General features: G+C 43.8%; 2 protein-coding genes across 6 annotated transcripts; one reads left to right on the top strand and one right to left on the bottom strand.

The window, feature by feature from the left end:
• Positions 1-3,205: 3,205 nt before the first annotated feature.
• Positions 3,206-7,671, bottom strand: rmi1 (RMI1, RecQ mediated genome instability 1, homolog (S. cerevisiae)). 3 transcript variants are annotated; one of them, XM_064955678.1, is made up of 3 exons: positions 7,544-7,671; positions 5,280-5,491; positions 3,206-5,194 (listed from the first exon to the last, which is right to left on the bottom strand). In XM_064955678.1, exons 2-3 carry the CDS (start codon positions 5,427-5,429, stop codon positions 3,563-3,565), a joined length of 1,782 nt encoding a protein of 593 aa, XP_064811750.1. In that variant the 5' UTR covers positions 5,430-5,491; positions 7,544-7,671; the 3' UTR covers positions 3,206-3,562. The 3 variants fall into 3 exon arrangements, with proteins under 3 accessions (XP_064811750.1, XP_064811629.1, XP_064811694.1); XM_064955557.1 differs by lacking the exon at positions 7,544-7,671 and adding an exon at positions 5,734-6,432 and having other exon boundaries at positions 5,280-5,548; XM_064955622.1 differs by lacking the exon at positions 7,544-7,671 and adding an exon at positions 5,734-6,432.
• LOC135527082 (heterogeneous nuclear ribonucleoprotein K-like) lies at positions 6,502-15,781 on the top strand. 3 transcript variants are annotated; one of them, XM_064955806.1, is made up of 17 exons: positions 6,502-6,598; positions 7,738-7,805; positions 7,919-8,072; positions 8,445-8,542; positions 8,802-8,858; positions 9,824-9,867; positions 11,182-11,254; positions 11,432-11,545; positions 11,763-11,891; positions 12,019-12,356; positions 12,540-12,593; positions 12,846-12,891; positions 13,549-13,564; positions 13,776-13,808; positions 13,946-14,013; positions 14,410-14,579; positions 15,345-15,781. In XM_064955806.1, exons 3-17 carry the CDS (start codon positions 8,012-8,014, stop codon positions 15,373-15,375), a joined length of 1,332 nt encoding a protein of 443 aa, XP_064811878.1. In that variant the 5' UTR covers positions 6,502-6,598; positions 7,738-7,805; positions 7,919-8,011; the 3' UTR covers positions 15,376-15,781. The 3 variants fall into 3 exon arrangements, with proteins under 3 accessions (XP_064811878.1, XP_064811831.1, XP_064811919.1); XM_064955759.1 differs by having other exon boundaries at positions 15,173-15,781; XM_064955847.1 differs by lacking the exon at positions 12,540-12,593 and having other exon boundaries at positions 15,173-15,781.
• Positions 15,782-18,976: the final 3,195 nt, after the last annotated feature.

The raw sequence follows: 18,976 nt of genomic DNA, 5'->3' as shown, positions 1-18,976 counted from the left end.
GTTTCCATAGGAGAGAGTGTGAGAGATTTAGGAAGGATGGTTAGTTTTGGAACGCTATATTCCAGTGAGTTGGACCACAAAACTTCAGACTTCATGTCATTGAGCAGTTCTCCTTCAATGATCTTCTATTGCAATACTGCAGTACAAAGAGTATACTTGATCCTACTGTGCTTTACAAATCAGCCCTGCCATTGCCAACAATATTTTTGATCATGACACAAGTGTCTTCTGCTCATACATTTGTCAGATGTTCTCATTGTTGTTTTAAAACAACTATTCAGGTCCTATGATTGTAAACAACCATAAATCATAGATGCTCATAGAACATGCAGTTATGAGTAATGAGGGACAATAAACTCCAAACTGTCTTCATTTAGATAAAACATTTAATTGTTTTAGTGTGCCCAAAAATGAATTTCATGATGGCCACATCATTAGCATGACTCATACTGTACTAGAATGATGAACAAACATCACAGAATTTGACCTCTTGAACCCAGTTGAAGAGATATGGCTTTGCCTCTGCTTGAACCCACTCTCTGCTAGATCCTAATAATTCCCATCCCATCAACGTCTGGATAAAATAATGCACCAAATGTTTTGTGAGACCAATTTTCCTGTAATTTCTATTCCCTAATGACGCGCATCTTCAACTTGGAAACACACAAACAGGGACGGCTCGGGCAGAGAAACCCATTTGCTGATCTTCATGGAACTCAGACAAAGAGGCCAGGCCTAAGTGGATTTTTCATTACCCATCTCTAATAGGGAAGTTAAATTACAGCTGCGGGTATTAGTTTGGTTTGCTGATGTTCATTTTTCCTCTAAAAACGAAAGGACCAAAAGGGTACACTACATCTGTGGTACGAGCATTAGAGAAATTAGCACGTCTCTCCATGCACCCACCACCACTCACCTGTAATTCAGGAACATACAAACTCGCTGGAGAACGTAAAGGCAGACTGCAACAGAAAGAGGGGGTGTGGCAGGGGGGTGGTATAAAATCAGGGAAATAACATTGCAAATGGCCTCTTAGCAAAGTCAAAATGTTCTGATGTGGCTTCTAAAGTAATTCACACTACTCCTAATAACAGGGGAAAGACATCTTGCTAGAACAAAAGTTTATTTTATGAAGTTCAGACTATTTATCATGTATTATAAGAGTAGTGCATGAACAAGGTCTGTAGATCAAGGTATCTATGCATTCATACGGTATTGCTATTTAGCAGACCTTTTTATTCAAGCGACTCAAACTCACCATGTTGTTGCAAGCACCATACGCCAACCAGCTGAGCCTTTGTAATCATCCTCTGCATATACACTCCCTTCTTTCTGTATGTATGGACAGTGAAGCTAAAATATTTAATTTGGCTCTATACTCCAACATTTTGGATTTTAGGTATTTGTATTTATTATGGATCCCCATTAGTTCCTGCCAAAGCAGCAGCTACTCTTTCTAGGCTCCAGCAAAATTAAGGCAGTTTATACAATTTTAAAACATTACAATACATTCACAGATTTCACAAAACACTGTGCGCCCTCAGGCCCCATCTCCACCACTACCTCATATCTACAGTACTAAATCCACGTGTATGTATAGTGCGTATGTTATAGTGTGTATGCATGTGTCTGTGCCAATGTTTGTGTTGCTTTACAGTCCCCGCAGTTTCATAAGGTGTTTTGATGTTTTTTAAATCTAATTTTACTGCTCGAGTCAGTTACTTGATGTGGAATAGAGTTCCATGTAGTCATGACTATGTAGTACTATGTGCCTGCCTCCCATAGTCTGTTCTGGACTTGGGGACTGTGAAGAGAGGTACACATATTAATATTGTTACATGGATGACATTTGAGGCAGGAAAGGGTATTTGTAGGCTGAATACCATATTTATTTTTACAGTGAAGCTAAACATTTTTATTCGTCTCCTCCACTCCAGCATTTTGGATTTGAAATGTAAATGTTTCATATGAGGCGACATTAGATTGTCACCTTTATTTTAGGGCAGTTCCATACATATCTGTTTTACCGTTTGGAAATGAAAGCACTATGTATCTGGTCCCCCCATGTGAAGATGTCAATTATTCAGCCAAATTCACTTAGTGTATCAAAGTAGTGAAAAGTTTTGTATTTGGGCACATATACCTTTCACTCAAATGACTACACCAAGCCTGGGACTTTAACTGACTGGATTGTGTTTCTAAGTGAGCAGATAAGATATTTCTGAACACATTAATTAATCATGAATAATGATGAGTGAGACGCTACAACATCATAAACCCTTTACCATTACCAATAACAGGGGGGGGGGGGCATCATCCAAATTCATGATAATCCATAATCCTTATGGCTTCTTTAAATGGGGGGGGGGGGGGGGCAGATAAATAGTGATTTAATTTCCAAACAGTAAAACAGACAAATGGAAAAACCCTCAAATAAAAAGGCGACATTCTATAATGTCACCTCATATGAAACACTTCAATCCAAAATGCTGGAGTAAAAGACACATAAAAATGTTTGGCTTCACTATCCAAATAAATACAGTGTGCAACCTATAAATACAATTTCATCCATGTAACAATATGAATAACACAGAACATTGTACCAAAGTGTGGCTTCCCTCTAATCCACCCACCCAACCAAGCCCGTCGTCCCATTCTGCAGCTAATTCCCCATGCCTATGGGTGCTCACTCTCTGGACTACACCCTTCTCACAGTGGGCCCAGTCATTAACACATAACAGGCTAATGACATGCAACGCAGGCTACTAATTTTGGTTAGGGCTTAATGAAATCAGTCGAAAGCTCTGGATACATGTGCACAACACAGAATAGCAATGAGCCAAGGACAACTATTGCTCAGTCTCTTTACAGGGGAACACAGCGAATTGCCCACGGCCTGAGCACCACTCTACAACTCAATGACTAACAGAGGTATATGACCGAAAATGTGTCATCGTGTAGTAAACTACACAGACTGACCTGTAGCAAAAGCAGGGATGGTGAAAGGTAATTATAAGAGTACAGAGGATAGAGAATAACATTCAAAATAACTGTCATTAGCAACAGTTAATCTAATCAACCATCAGTGAGGGACATCTACACAGTTGCATACCTACTATCAAATACTGAAGGCTAACTTCTTAAAAATACTGTATTTCAGTACTGTAATAAGCTTGTGTTCCTTCACATTCAAAATACAAAAATAAAAATGAGAATAATTTATATTTATTAACATTGTTGCACTTGGACATAGTAGCCTAATGGCTGCATGAATTAAGTTTTACAACAGAGACATCGTAAAGCATGACAGTGGACCTGGGCCAGAGAGCTGGAAATCTACTTACATCCAAGGCAGTCATCACAACCCAGAATTCCCCAAAGCAGTCCTCCATAGCCCACATCACAGAAGGTTGGGGGCACCTTAATTGGGGAGGACGGTCTCATGGTCATCGCTGGAGTGGAATAAGTGGCATGGTATCAAATACATCAAACACAAGGCTTCCATACATTCGATGCCATTTCATTCACTCCATTCCAGCCATTATTATGAGCCGTCCTCCCATCAGCAGCCTTCACTGGTCCATGTCCCAGAGTCCTCCTGCCCACGCCTGCCTTTCACCCTCTCCTCCAGGGCTTGGAAGTCCTCCTCTGTGACTGCATCAGCCTTGAGGACCACAGCCTTCCCGCCGGCAGGGTCCAACCTCAGAGTCATCACGCAACACATGTCCACCAGGCCCTGCTGACACGCCTTCATCCCTGCGTCCTTCCGGGCTGGGTCTAACTTCGACTTCTCAGCCGCTGAGAACCCCAGCAGGCCCGTCAGAACCTGGTCTGAGAGGTGAACGTCCATGTAACCAGTTCCATCAGAGATGGAGGCGCTGACCAGCCACTCCCCCTTACTGCATTTGAGGTTACCTTGCAGGGTGACGATGAAGGCTTTCACGCACACCTCACTCATGCACTCCAGCAGGTCTGAGGCGCCCGCAGCAACCTGTTGCAGCAAACACAGATATGTAAACGGGGATGAATCGAGCGTCACAGTCGCCGCACTCTCTGGGATTTTGGTTGAGAGCCTCTCTGCTCCTGCCACAGAGGGCTGGCCTGTTCCCAGTTCTCTGACACAGGTACTATCTCGTCTTTGCTCATGTCTAGGAGCTTTTGGCTCTGGTGGGAAGAAGCAGTTCATGTCCTCGTCCAAATCAGGATCATCCCTCTCATCAAGGGAGTCAAAATGGCTTTCGTTTCTCATGTCATCTAATGGTGGAGCATAGTGGTTAGATACTTCTTCCTGCCTTCTCCTCCGGTTGTCTCTTTGATTATCCCTCCCGTTTGTCAGTTGGATTGGGCTCTCCTGGAAAATCATACCATCAAGCTCATCCAGGGGAAGGTCATCAAAGTCCTCATCTGGGATGTCCAAATTGTCCAGTTCAATGACCTCATGGGGTGAAGAGGTTACGAGTAGAGAATCTGCTAGGCTTTCAATGTGCCGACTCTGCAACGAGGCATTTCTGTAAGAGGCAGAGGATTCCTCACTGCGGGTCCTGTAGCCACTCTCCAGGCTGGGTTCCACACTCCACCCCACCTGCCTCTCCTGGGTCTCCAGGTTGGCCAGCAACTCTAGGTCATCTGATTCCTGGTTGTCAGCCTGCTGGTTCACTGGTTGTGGGACCTCTGGCTGCTCAGCCTGACCCTGTGGCTCCTCCTCAGGCAGTCCCAGAGCCCTGCATAGCACCTTCTCTTGAGAGTGCCTCTCACCCAGCTCCTCCACCTCCCCTCCCAGCACCTTTACGTTGCCTGGCTTCAGCAGTAGCACCCCTAGCCGGCAGGTTATTTGGCCTTGCAGCTGCAGTTTGACTCCTGGCTTGAGGGTGGTGCTGAGTGCAGGGATGGGCTGGTATTCCATGGCCTCCAGGGTCTGCACACCATCAGTGAGCTGCAGCAGCAGCATGCGTGTGGGTTTGGCCTCCCAGTTCCGCTGGGTGGCCTGGGTGATGGCTGACACAGCCTCGTTGGTGCAGTCAGTGCCCCTCCAGCCCTGAAGCTGGCCATAGGCAGGCTGGCTAATGTCCAGTAGGGAGTCCAGCTGCACGCAGAAGCTGCCACTGAGCTCCGACTTCTGGGCCTGATATAGCCCTGCAGGGAGCACAGAATGAGCCAGGTCACGTAGGTCGGTCAGCAGCCACTGATCCAGGACCTGCAACGACACAAATGTTAAATTTGTGTAAAGAGCTTCAATTCATTTGTACCGGAGTTGAGAAAAATGGTTAATGAAATAGTACCTGCTGATTCAGCTGGTGTTGAGGCAGGGGGGCACCTCCTCCTTCCTGCTGCAGCCACTCCACACATGCCTCTAGCCAGGCGAAAGGCACCTGGATCTGCCAAGAGGACTGGAGCCAGGTCTGGGTTGCTAGCACATCCTGAGGGCTCATCCCCGCTGTCAGGTGGTGCCACTTAACAGTTGACCAGAACCTCCAGGCAATTTCTCATATGCCTACAAAGTGCCAGAGGGCAGAGTGAGAGCAGACTCACTGGCCATGCAGATGACAATCTGTGTACCGAAGTATAATAAGAACGGGATGGTTGTTTTCAATGGGAATGGAAAGAACATTAATTTCAGTAGTCTGAAGAAACAGAAAGCTAGTGTTCATGCATGTATTGGAAAGCAAGAAACTCAGAAGTAACTTAATATCAAACAGTGACAGTCACTTAAAAAAGAAACCTTCATTTACTTACAATGGTTTTTAGTATTTATGTACGAGAAGACTAGTACAGCTGCTTTTCGTTGGGCGAATCGCCAAGGCGCCAAAAATGTGGAGGCAGAATTAGTGTGAAAATGTTTGTGGGTAGCTTAGGCAAGCGCCCATAATACATTTTTGGATATTTCGCGAAGCATACGAAAGGTGTGCTATCTACATTTTAGAACTATGATAGAATTAGCAAGATACATCCCTATATGAACATAACTAGTAAGTATTCACATTATCAGCAAGACTGAAAGCGACGCCTGGTGCAAATCAAGCAAACTATCTAGGTACGGAAGAATGAGTTACCACAGACACAAAGTCATAAACCCCGCCTATTGGTAAAATGTTCATCTTAAAATCCGATGTGAAACCTAACTCTAACCTTAACACTAACCAAACTGCTAACCTTATGCCTAGCTGTAACCTTAAAGTATGACCAAAAAGCACATTTTTGTTTTTACAAATCTGTACGATAGCCAATTTTGACTTTGTGGCTGTGGTCGTGAAAACCGGAAGGTATCATCAATGCAATCCGATATCCTTGGGACGTCCCTATCCTAAACCCTACCAAGCCCAATTTCCTAATTTTACTTTACAACTTCTATTGGGGGGTATGCACGTCCCAGTGATCCCTTACAGCAAGGACCACGGAAGAATGAGCAACAACATCGTTTGAGACACGCCTCCATCCTGTGAATGGCATACGAGCTGTCCAATGCGTGCTCTTTATTTCCAATTCACTCGAAGCGGCTACATCTTTCTTTAGTGCACTTTTTCAGAGCCATTTTTGTGCTTGCGTTCTTCGTCAGAGTGAGAAGGGTCGAAAACGAGTAGCGATACAAGGTGTAGAGCAGGTCTGTTTTACACACATTTCTATTTAGCTCTGTAACAAATAAATTACATTTGATTCCATGTTAATGCGATGGTATGAGCAAAATAATTTGCTTAACTACATGACCAAAGCAATGCCAGCCATGCATGGCTAGCTAGCAAATGTTAGCTAATTATTGTATCCGGTGTAACGTTAGCTAGCTGTGTTCAACATAGCTAACTAGCTAGTTTACACGGCTACATTTAGAATAGTAATCGTCAATTGTAGATATGGATTTCATAGGTTTATTTAAAGTTATACATTGTTTCTTCATGCCCATAACTACTAAACTAGCTACCTACATAATATTAGCAGCCCAACGGCTAGCTAGTTAAACAACAGAAGCTAACGTTAGCTAGCCATCTTTAGCCAACTGAATGCACTTACTGCCTTCCCAAGATGGATGCTAGTTTGTTCTTACTCACCTAGCTAGCGAGCACATTTTCTCGTCTAGCCTAGAGAACTACCTACACGGTTGGGTACTCAAACGTTATGCGCACATCATTAATCTAAACGGAATGTCCGATGAGGAAACGCATACTTTTACCGTAGTTAGCTCAACATGTGTCCAGTGTAGCTAAAATGAAGATAATTCTCGGTGCGAGATGGTTCTGAGACGAGCCCTCTGCATTGACATTCTCAGTTGTCCAGACTTAGGTTTCGACATTGTGCCATGTCGAATATATTGTCAAATGCAACGGCATTGATACTTAATTCATGCGATTGACTTTAGAGACATAAATTATGTGCATCAATTAATTCCGCATCAGTATGATCAGTTCAGTAACGTAAATTGTCATCTGTTCTCCTCTGTGTAGGCCGTCATTGTAAATAAGAATTTGTTCTGAACTGACTTGTCTAGTTATATAGGTTACATTTTTTTAAATGTTACATTTTTATTTCCAGAATTGTAAAGAGCTCAACTCACGCATTTGAATCAATGCTGTTCCAGATGCTTCACCTCATCACGTCTGCTGTTTTATTTTATGAAATGTGTCATTACCCAACTTTAATCCGCATTTATTACAGTTTTGTAATCGTACGTGTCATGTAAGATTATTCTTGGGCACGGTTTTTTATGGCACTAGCTAACGTTAATCAACCTAAGCTTTTTCTCAATAGGTTAGCAGCGGCTCTGAGACTTGTTACGTTCCGCCCATAACACGCCCATCTTCTCGCAATAAATAGCGGTAAGTGTTGTTTACCAGGCTAGTCTCATCTGCCATACTGACTATTTCGTCAGTTCTGAAAACTCAAAATCTCACTCTCATCAAGTTACATCGACCATGTCCCCCCCCCACAGCCAGTACGACCGAGGAGCCCTCTCCTTTCTCCCCACTCTTACCTGCTCCCAGGACCGAGGTGCCTGGCCTACCCTGCCCGGTGTTAACTGACAATGGAGACAGAAATTGAACAACAAGAAGAAGATACCTCATTCAGCAACACAGAAACAAACGGTGAGTTATAATCTCTTCACATATGAATTATGTTACTAGTGTATCAAATGAATATTAAACGTATAGTTATTTTAAATAATGTAATCTGTATGGTGCTCCGTCTATGTCCTCCTGTATTCATTACTTATTTATCAATGATCTAAAATATAAGCATCTCAGTTCCTAAATTGTAGCTGCCAGATATGTGCCGAAAAAGTTCAGAGCAGATGTGTGTAGTGAACAAACCATGTCTATTAAATCTATACAGTTTTAACATGTAAGTACAATGAGTGGGACATTAGTATGAAGTGTGTATTGTTTTTACATCAATTGAATGCAGAACTAGAGAACCTGTGTATGTGGGAAATTAACGTCAGTATTTTTCCTTCTCAGGTAAGCGTCCTGCGGAGGACGCCGATGAGGAGCAGTCATATAAGCGCTCCAGGAACACAGAGGACATGGTGGAGCTCCGCATACTCCTGCAGAGCAAAGTCAGTCCGCTTTCTGTTCCTTATTCACAATCTCCTAATGGCATTTCCTGCAATGTACCCTGTCTTCTTTCCTCCCCAATTCTTTTATTGAACCTTTGTTTGACCAGATCTAGGAGTTTAACTTTTACATTTTTCTGCCCCCTGTGGTTCACTGTCTGATTTAATGCCGTCAAGATCCATTTTCAATTATGTAGTTGAGGATTTAAAAAAAAACTTATCACAATAAGTTTATCATCTGACTTCTCTCTTTTTGCTTCAGAATGCAGGAGCCGTGATTGGGAAGGGTGGTAAAAACATAAAATCCCTGCGCACAGACGTGAGTACATTTGCACATTTTCTTATTGGGGTAAGCGCGGGTTATATTAACAGTACCCACCCCCTTATATTGGGATGTACTTTGGGAATGTATGATTTTAATACTTTATATTTGAAAGTTGAGGCATTTGGTAGTTTGGCCTTAAGAAAACGTGTCTGTTATTAACTGTGGTTGGGGAAGTTAAGCTATGCTGTTTTGGGGTAACGGTTAATGCAGGGACATGTGTATTGAGACCTGCTTTACACCGGTTATGGTATATTCCCTCCAAAGTGTAACGTCATTGTAATCAAATGGCGCCCGCATATTGATACGAAACAGCTGGCCTTTTTTGTTTAGCGAATAGTGATATTACTACCAGGCATCGGCACCACTAAGACTGTCATTAATACTTGAGTGGGCCCAGTGTATTTTAGGATAGTGCTGTTATAGCACCCAAAGCCAATTCATCATTCTATAGGAAATGTCTTGTATATAAACAACCTGGCCAATTCTCAACTAATTTAATGCCATTACCTCTTTCTTTCTCTACTTTCCACTCTTCTCCCTCTCCTCTACCACTATCCCTATCTCACCTTCCTCTCTACATCTCCCCCTCCTTTTCTGCTCTCGTTCAGTCTACTGGTCTTTCTCTACCTCAATACCTTTGTCTTCTCCTTTTCTATCTACACTTCTGCACTCTTAAAACAAAAAAATCTCAGAGAATGAAATCACAATGAAGAATATTAGCCTGTATTAAAATGTATTCCTCTTCCCCCTCCCTCTTCCCTCTCCTGTTTTTTATTTTTGTTTATTTTTGCCCACTTCCTCTGTTGCCCATGTTCTGGATCGCCCCTCCTGCGCCCGCCCACCTGACACCCTGGTTGGCCCTGCCCATAATCGTGCCCCTCCCTAAATGGGCGCCTTACTTGATTGACATCTGTGTGCTCGAATGGCCCCTGCCCATGCCACGCCCACGGCCCTTGCAGTTCAATGCCAGTGTGTCAGTCCCAGACAGCAGTGGGCCTGAGCGGTATGTCCCTAAGCTCCTCCCTCTCACTACCTGACTACAGGAAATAAACAAACAAACCTGCCTCTGTTCTAGTGACAATATCAAAATCTGCCTCTGTTCCTGTGACAAACATGTAAACTTTCCTCCATTTGTTCAATGACACCATTATAAGCCTCTGTTTTTAGTGAAGGTTTCAACAAATACTTTAAACCTGCCTCTGTTCGAATGACCGTATTTCAACATTCTATATTTTATTTCAGTGACAGTATCTTTCCCTTCCACGTTCCTCACCTCCCTCCTTCTCAGAATCGGTGTGCTGGTCTGTTTTAGTTTCTCACATCCCCCCCATACCCTCTTCCTTGCTCCCTCTTTGATTTTTGTGGGCGGTTTGACCACTGTAAATACTGTAAAGAATGTTCTGCCATAGAGCAGCTAGGGCTCAAGTGTTGTATGTCTATTTCTTGTCTTTACTCTTCATATAACCTTTGCCATTGTTGAAACTGTTGAATATGAACTTATTTGTCACCTCATGCCTGTGGCCCATGCCCTTGCATTCCCTCAACATCCTTCTGTCCAATAGTGGGGAGCATAACTCTCTGTTGCCCTGCCAACTCTCATCCATCTTTAAGTTCACTTTAAACTGTTTCATAGTTTGATGTTTTTTTTTTTTTTTTGGCTTCGGCTACTACTCATCTTGTTGTTTTTGTTTTTTTGACTTTTTTTTCTCCCCCATGCTGAACCACAGTACAGTTCCTTTAGTGCGCTGGCAGCAGGCCCCATCGGTGCAAACCACCCAACAACCTTTCCTCCCCCTCCCTCTTCCAGCGGTCACTAAAACACACTTGCTTTCTTTGGGTTCCTTTTACCTGTTTTTTTTGTTGTTTTTTTTGGTTCCTCTTCTTTGTCAGACACACTTTGAAGGGAGTTACTTTTTTTCAGTCTTTATTTGTCTATGTATGGATATCTGTTTCTACGTTATATAGATATCAATGGGTTTTGGTCTGTCCATTTCTATTCCTCAGTTGTGATTTTGGAGGGTGCACATGGAAATATAATTACTAGATATGGCCATTGGTACACTCTTCACAGAACATTGACTTGAATGGGAATGCTCATTCTAGTAAATCTATTTCAATGGGAGTGCTACCTGGTTCATACCCAACAGCGGGGTGGGAGGGAATGGGTTTTTAATTCGTTATTAGATGGTATGGTTGGAATTTTTGCTGAGGGAGAGTTGACCCCGGCTTTGAAATACTGTTTGTTTCCTCTATGTCCCTCTCACCATTTGATTGGTCCTCCTGGGAATGTCCTGCACTGTGATTGGTGGCTCTAAAGAATTCTGAGCATCGGTGCGGAAATCGAGACCGTTGGAGACATCCTGCTCAAGATCATCCCTACTCTGGAGGAGGTGAGTCTGGGTTGGAGATGAGCCTAATGGCTGCCTACCATTTTCAATGATAGTCCTATGGTACAGCTAGACATTGAGTGTGTTGATAAAAACAAAACATAAATACATTTCAAATGCACAGATCTGAATATGGTGATGCTAAAGTCCTTTTCTCTGATTGCCCCCAATCCTCCTTAGTACCAACAGTACAATGGGATGGACTTTGACTGTGAGCTGAGGCTGCTGATCCACCAGAGCCTGGCAGGCAGCATCATTGGTGTGAAGGGAGCCAAGATTAAAGAGCTGCGAGAGGTGCAGTTACATCAAACTTCTCACCTGGGTCATGTTCAGTAGCTAAGAAAATGGGAGAACATCTTAAAACCAGGAAGATAAACCTGTCCCATAAGAATGCACATTTTCCTTTGAGCTTACTGTAGGTGACCCTGATTCCATGTTTTTCTGTGGGTCCTTCTCAGACCAATGGCATTGCTTTATCTTATTTGACCAGTGTTTACTTTGACTATTGCAGAACACCCAGACCAACATCAAGCTGTTCCAGGAGTGCTGTCCCCAGTCCACAGACCGCGTGGTTCTGGTCAGTGGCAAGTCTGAGCGTGTCGTCGAGTGCATCAAGATCATGCTGGATCTCATCGCAGAGGTTGGTGTTCTGATCAAACTGTTGGTTCTCTTATCGAACCATTGACTGAGCTGCTTAACATACCACATACCAGTGTAAAAACCACAGCCAGTCAACTGTAGAAATTGTGTGATCCTGTCCCCCTCAGGCTCCCATAAAAGGGCGCACCCAGCCCTACGACCCTAACTTCTATGACGAGACATATGACTACGGCGGCTTCACCGTGATGTTTGAGGAGCGCGGAGGTGTTGGTGGTGGTGGACGGCGCCCCATGGGAGGCTTCCACATGCGAGGCGGACGTGGTGGCGGAGGGTTTGACCGGATGCCCTCTGGGCGAGGTGGTCGAGGTGGGCCCATGCCCCCTGCCCGCAGGGACTATGAGGAGATGAGCCCCCGCCGTGGACCCCCACCACCCCACCCAGGAAGAGGGGGAAGGGGAGGGAGCCGTGGCCGCAACCTGCCGCTGGCCCCACCACACAGAGGAGGGTAAGAGCGCTACACCATCGCCCATTGCCATCTCCTTCTCTAAATCTCTTGCAATCCATTTTGCTTTGTCACATCAGTTTGCTCTTAGAGGTGCAGCAGATATATGATCCCATTTAAGTATGTATTTCATTCATAGTGTGTGTGTGGGCTCATGTGTGTGTTCCATTTCCACGTTGTTTACAGAGATGACCATTACTCCTATGATTCCTATCGGGGCAGTGCAGATGACAGACAAAAGTAAGTACTTCTCCTGCAGAATCCCCCAGCCAGTCAGCACTGTGGTGAGGCAGCCAGTCTTGCCTTAGACTGGTCCTCTGATTTACTGGTCTCATCAGTGTCTCAGCTCTGCCATCAGTCTGTCATCACCCCTTACTTTTGTGTGAATGCTGTGTTTTTCTCTGTTTGACTTGGATCAGAGATCTGCTGAAAAAGCACGCTCTGCCTTGTCAATATTTTCCTCATGTCAGACTTGCATTTTCTCTCTCTCAGCAGTGACAGGCGAGGGAGACCAGGAGATCGCTATGGTGATAACATGGTTAGTGACATATGACTAAATGCGTGCAGCAGTCCTCTTGGCATTTGTTGGCTGAAAGCATCATCATAGACTGAAAAGGCTGTAGGTCTTTCATAGACAATGATTGCAATTGCCTGATAATGACCACAGCTAACCACACAATAAATCCCAGCAATACATTTACCACTAACATGAATTGTAATAAACACGAGTTTACCACAGTTAACCATACACACAGGTAATGGGTAACTTACCCACGGTTATAATTACCCATACCACCATAACCACTACTATCTACTCAATCATGGGGGGGGATGACTATGCTGTGGTTGCTAGGTGTTAATAATTATGCTTTGTTGTCAGATGAGTGGGCTCTTTGAAAGCTGGCAGAAACTGCCTCCGGTTGCTCGGCAACTGATTTTTTGAATCGCTTGTTGCCCTGGTGACTGAGGAGCCTCTGAATAGCAGGTGAAAGCTGTGGAGTGAGTGGCTAATAGAGTTGCAAGCAGGGGGAGGGTTCTACATTATCAAATAGGGGCTTTTGGACAAGCTGGGCAACTCAATCCTGACCGTGCAAGGCCGGGATTGCATGCATCCATGAGTGTATACAACAGATCAGAAGGAAATCTGTGATGTGGGTTTAACCCGGCTCCCCCTCTCTTTTCTGTCTTTCTGCAGGGTGCGGGTGGATATGGTGAGTTGTTCTGCTCTTCCTATGGGGTTCTGTCTAGAATGCCAGTTTGAGTTCTGTTGTGCCACTGGAGACAGCAATGACAATCGAAGGCCAGTGGTACCAATCTGCTGTGGATATGTAGATTTAAGCATATTTTCTAATAAACTTCAAACTGTAAGGCAAATTTCCCTAAGTGTAGATCTATTTTCTCGGTCTCTCTCCTTTCAAACAGATAACAGCTCGTCCTGGAACTCCTATCAGTCTGGTGAGTATAGAAACTCGTCTTGGCAGCCTGGTATTCAATGTTGTTAGCTCATGGTATCATTAAATATGTTCCGGTTCTGTTAATAGAACCTCCACACTTGCTCAAGTTTTTCTCTGATCTCTACTTGTCTGTATTAGGTGGACGCGGTTCCTATAATGATATGGGAGGGCCAGTCATCACCACACAAGTGACGATCCCCAAAGACGTGAGTGTATAACCAGAGGGATGACTCTTTACCTCACATACACTGTTCACATATAGCAGGGGAGTCAAACTCATTCCATGGAGGGCCTAGCGTCTACCGGTTTTGTTTTTTCCTTTAAAGTAAGCCTTAGACAACCAGGTGAGGGGAGTTCCTTACTAATTAGTGACTTTAACTCATCAATCAAGTACAAGGGCGGAGCGAAAGCCTGCAGACTCTCGGACCCCCGTGGAATGAGTTTGACAAATGACATACAGAGTAATGAATGACTCGTCTGTCTCACCCACCATGGCCTATGAAACCCTAATGTAGCACAACACCCACATTCTCTCACACATATATATTTTTACACTTTTCTTGTGCATCACGTTCTGTTGACTGTGGAGTTGTTCTCTCCAGCTGGCCGGCTCCATCATCGGTAAGGGAGGCCAGAGGATCAAACAGATCCGGCATGAGTCTGGCGCCTCCATTAAGATCGACGAACCACTGGAGGGTTCAGAAGACCGCATCATCACCATCAGCGGCACCCAGGACCAGATCCAAAACGCTCAGTACCTATTGCAGAATAGGCAAGTTCTGGATGCCCTCTGAGTGAATAGAGATCATGTCTGCCTTTCTATACATCCTCCTCCCTGTTTTTAACCTACTTTTTGATCTCAAAATATATGTCTAGATGTATATATATTTTTTTACCCTCTTATTTTATTTCTCTGTCTGCTGATGGTGACTAACCACTTCCTCCCATGCCATGTGCAGGTAGTTTGAGCTTCCCCTTGGGAAATGTCTGCGTATTAAACTGTACAGAATTCTTGTATAACTATTATTATATTGATACGAAACTGGAGATCCATATTTTAATTGGTAATGTCTGGTTTTTGAAGAATGTGATTGGTGAATTGTGATTTTATGACTTAAGAGCCGTTTCAGTGTGAAGCAGGGAGTGGACCTCTTCCCTGCCTGTTGCTGTGTGGAAGACTAGTGATTTTGTTGTTTTTAGTTAGATGAATTGACAACAAATCACAGTCTGCCAAACGGCACAGGCTCCTCCTCTTCTGTCTCCCCAGCAACCCTCAGCCTGTCTCATTGCGTGGATGCTAAAATGCTAACGCTGCATTGTAGCCATGGTGACTAACCCTTGCCTCCCTCCCTCCTCTTCCCTCAGCGCACTGCACCTGCTCGGACACCAGGACTAACCCTTGCCTCAGACTACGCCCACATCCTGTGCCCTCTCTCTCTCTGACTCTCGTCCCCCTCTCCCACCCCAACCCCTCTTATCTATCTTAATTGACTCATGTGAATTCTCTTATTTTTTCTTTTTACTCTTTATATTTCAGTGTGAAGCAGTCCTCTGGTCAGTTCCTCTAAACAAGGAGACTCAGATTGAAGCAAATCCCCTGGTTTGTGGGCATTTTGTTTATTTTTATTTTTAAAGGGCAACATTCCTGTGCTTAATGTAGACGTTCTGCATTTTTAGAGTGTAGTTATCTACTCCATCTCTTGTACCTGTATTTTTAAAGCACATTTGTCTAAATATTTGGAGTCTCCTGACAGACTAGTGAACATTATGTATTTTTTTGGATGGGTTGATTTCCATGGTGTGTTTGTCAGTAGAGTAAGCCTGTCCCGTGTGTGTGTGTTCTCTCTGTGTTGGAGTTTCTCACCCACCCCCTTACTATCACTCAGTGCAACGTGCAGAATGTAAGCTTTTTTGTTGTTGTGGTAAGGAACATTTTATGATTTTTAAAAAAAATAATAAATGTAGGAAATTGAACTTCTTGGTTATGTTTTTCAGTTAATTAAATGTATTTTCAGAATGCATGCGGGGTGGGGGATTATAAATACACAAGTATCCTTATTATTCATTACATTTCCTGGCTGTAAACTTTTTTTCCTGTCAAAGTTTGTACCGACAGAGGTAGCCTATAGAATATTCATAAAATACATTCTCCAATTGCAATGTCTGCCTATCTTCACACACATTGTCTCAAGAAATGTATATTATTTTTAATACCCTCAAACGCCAAGTTAAGCATCTTTAATTTCAAAATAGGCTATCGCCATCAATCGTGAATTATAATTCATTTGATATCAATCAGTTACATGGGAATATGCATTTAGATATTCTTCAATTACTTTCTGTGTGCAAATTAGAGCAGATGGCGTTAACTACACTGAACAAAAATATAAATGCAACATGTACAATGTTGGTCCCATGTTTCAATAGCTGAAATCAAAGACAAAGACACTTTCCCTCCACACAAAGCTAATTTCTCTCAAATTTTGTTCACATTCCTGTTAGTGAGCATTTCTCCTTTGTCAAGATAATACATCCACCTGACCAGTGTGGCATAATGATAAGCTGATTAAACAGCATGATCATTGCACATGTGCACCTTGTACCAGGGAGAATAAAAGGCCACTCTAAAATGTGCAGTTTTGTCAGACAACACAATACCACAGATGCCTCAAGTGGTGAGGTAGTGTGCAATTGGTATGTGGACAGCAGGAATGTCCAAGAGAGTTGTTGCCAGAGAATTGAATGTTAATTTTCAACCATAAGCAGCCTACAACGTCGATTTAGAGAATTGGGCAGTACATCCGACCGGCCTCGCAGTCGCAAACCACGTGTAACCACGGCAGCCCAAGACCTCAACATCTGGTTACTTCACATCTGGGATCGTCTGTGGGGGTATTTTGGACTGTGATAAAAAGCCTTCTGTGTGGAAGAACTCATTCTGATTGACCACATTTGCGGCTGTTTTAGTATCCACCCTTTGCCTTGATGACAGCTTTGCACACTTTCACAACCAGCTTCACCTGGAATGCTTTTCCAACAGTCTTGAAAGAGTTCCCACATATGCTGTGCACTTGTTGGCTGCTTTTCCTTCACTCTGCGGTCCAACTCATCCCAAACCATCTCAATTGGGTTGAGGTCGGGTGATTGTGGAGCCCAGGTCATCTGATGCAGCACTCATCACTCTCCTTGGTCAAATAGCCCTTACACAGCCCGGAGGTGTTTTCGGTCATTGTCCTGTTGAAAAACCAATGATAGTCCCACAAAGCGCAAACCAGATGGGATGGTGTATCGCTGTAGAATGCTGGGGTAGCCATGCTGTTTAAGTGTGCTTTGAATTCTATATAAATCAGACGGTGTCACCAGCAAAGCACCATCACACCTCCATGCTTCACATTTGGGAACCACACACACGGAAATCATCAGTTCACCTACTCTGCGTATTACAAAGAGACATCAGTTGGAACCAGAAATATCACATTTGGACTCATCAGACCAAAGGACAGATTTCCACCTTTCTAATGTCCATTGCTCGTGTTTCTTGTCCCAAGCAAGTCTCTTCTCATTGGTGTCCTTTAGTAGTGGTTTCTTTGCAGCATTTTGACCATGAAGGCCTGATTTCACGCGGTCTCCTCTGAACAGTTCATGTTGAGATGTCTGATACTTGAACTCTGAAGCATTTATTTGGGCTGCAATTTCTGAGGCTGGTAACTCTAATGAACTTATCCTCTGCAGCAGAGGTACCTCTGGGTGTCTTCAGTGGGGATCGTCATGAGAGACAGTTTTATAGTGCTTGGTGGTTTTTGCAACGGCACTAGAAACTTTCAAAGTTCTTGACTTTTTCCAGATTGACTGACCTTTGTCTTAAAGTAGATATGGACAGTTGTTTCTCTTTGCTTATTTGAGCTGTTCTTGCCATAATATGGATTTAGCCCTATTTGGTAAAAGACCATCTTCTGTATACCACCCCTACCATGTCACAACAACTGATTGGCTCAAACGCATTAAGAAATTCCACAAATTTAACTTTTAACAAGGCACACCTGTTAATTGAAATGCATTCTAAGTGACTACCTCATGAAGCTGGTTGAGAGAATGCCAAGAGTGTGCAAAGATGTCAAGGCATTGGGTGGCTGCTTTGAATCTCAAATATAAAATGTATTTTGATTTGTTTAACACTTGGTTACTACATGATTCAATGTGTTATTTCATAGTTATGTCTTCACTATTATTCTACAATGTAGAAAATAGTAAACATTTATAAAAACCCTGTAATGAGTAGCTGTGTCCAAACATTTGGCTGGTACTATACATAAACTCTCACTGTCAACTGTTTATTTTCTGCAAACTTAACGTGTAAATATTTGTATGAACATAAGATTCAACATCTGAGAGATAAACTGAACAAGTTCCACAGACATGCGACTATCATACATTGAATAATGTGTCCCTGAACAAAGGGAGGGTCAAAATCAAAAGTACAGTCAGTATCTGGATTAAGTACTGCAGTGCATCTCCTCATGGACTGTACCAGATTTGCCAGTTATTTATGTGAGATGTTACACCACTCTTCCACCAAGGCACCTGCAAGTCCCCGGATATTTCTGGGGGCAATGGCCCTAGCCCTCACCCTCCGATCCAACCGATCCCAGACGTGCTCAATGGGATTGAGATCCGTGCTTTTCGTTGGCCATGGCAGAACACTGACTTTCCTGTCTTGCCGGAAATCATGCACAGAATGAGCAGTATGGCTGGTGTCATTGTCATGCTGGAGGGTCATGTCCGGACTAGCCTCCCAGAAGGTTACCACATGAGGTAGGAGGATGTCTTCACAGGAACACAGCGTTGAGATTGTCTGCAATGACAAGCTCAGTCCGATGATGCTGTGACACACCTCCCCAGACCACGACGGACCCTCCACCTGCAAATCGATCTTGCTCTAGATTACAGGCCTCGGTGTAACACTCATTCCTTCGATGATAAACGAGAATCCGACCGTGAGACAAAACCGTGACTCGTCAGTGAGGAGCACTTTTTGACAGTCCTGTCTGGTCCAGCGGCAGTGGGTTTGTGCCCATAGGCGACATTGCTGGTGATGTCTGGTGAGGACCTGCCTTACAACAGGCCTACAAGCCCTCCGTCCAGCCTCTCTCAGCCTATTGCGGACAGTCT

This window comes from Oncorhynchus masou, chromosome 1 (assembly GCF_036934945.1).
Source record: "Oncorhynchus masou masou isolate Uvic2021 chromosome 1, UVic_Omas_1.1, whole genome shotgun sequence".
Classification (NCBI taxonomy): domain Eukaryota; kingdom Metazoa; phylum Chordata; class Actinopteri; order Salmoniformes; family Salmonidae; genus Oncorhynchus; species Oncorhynchus masou.
Note: the sequence above shows the minus strand (reverse complement) of the source record. Positions and strands in the feature narration are given on the sequence as shown.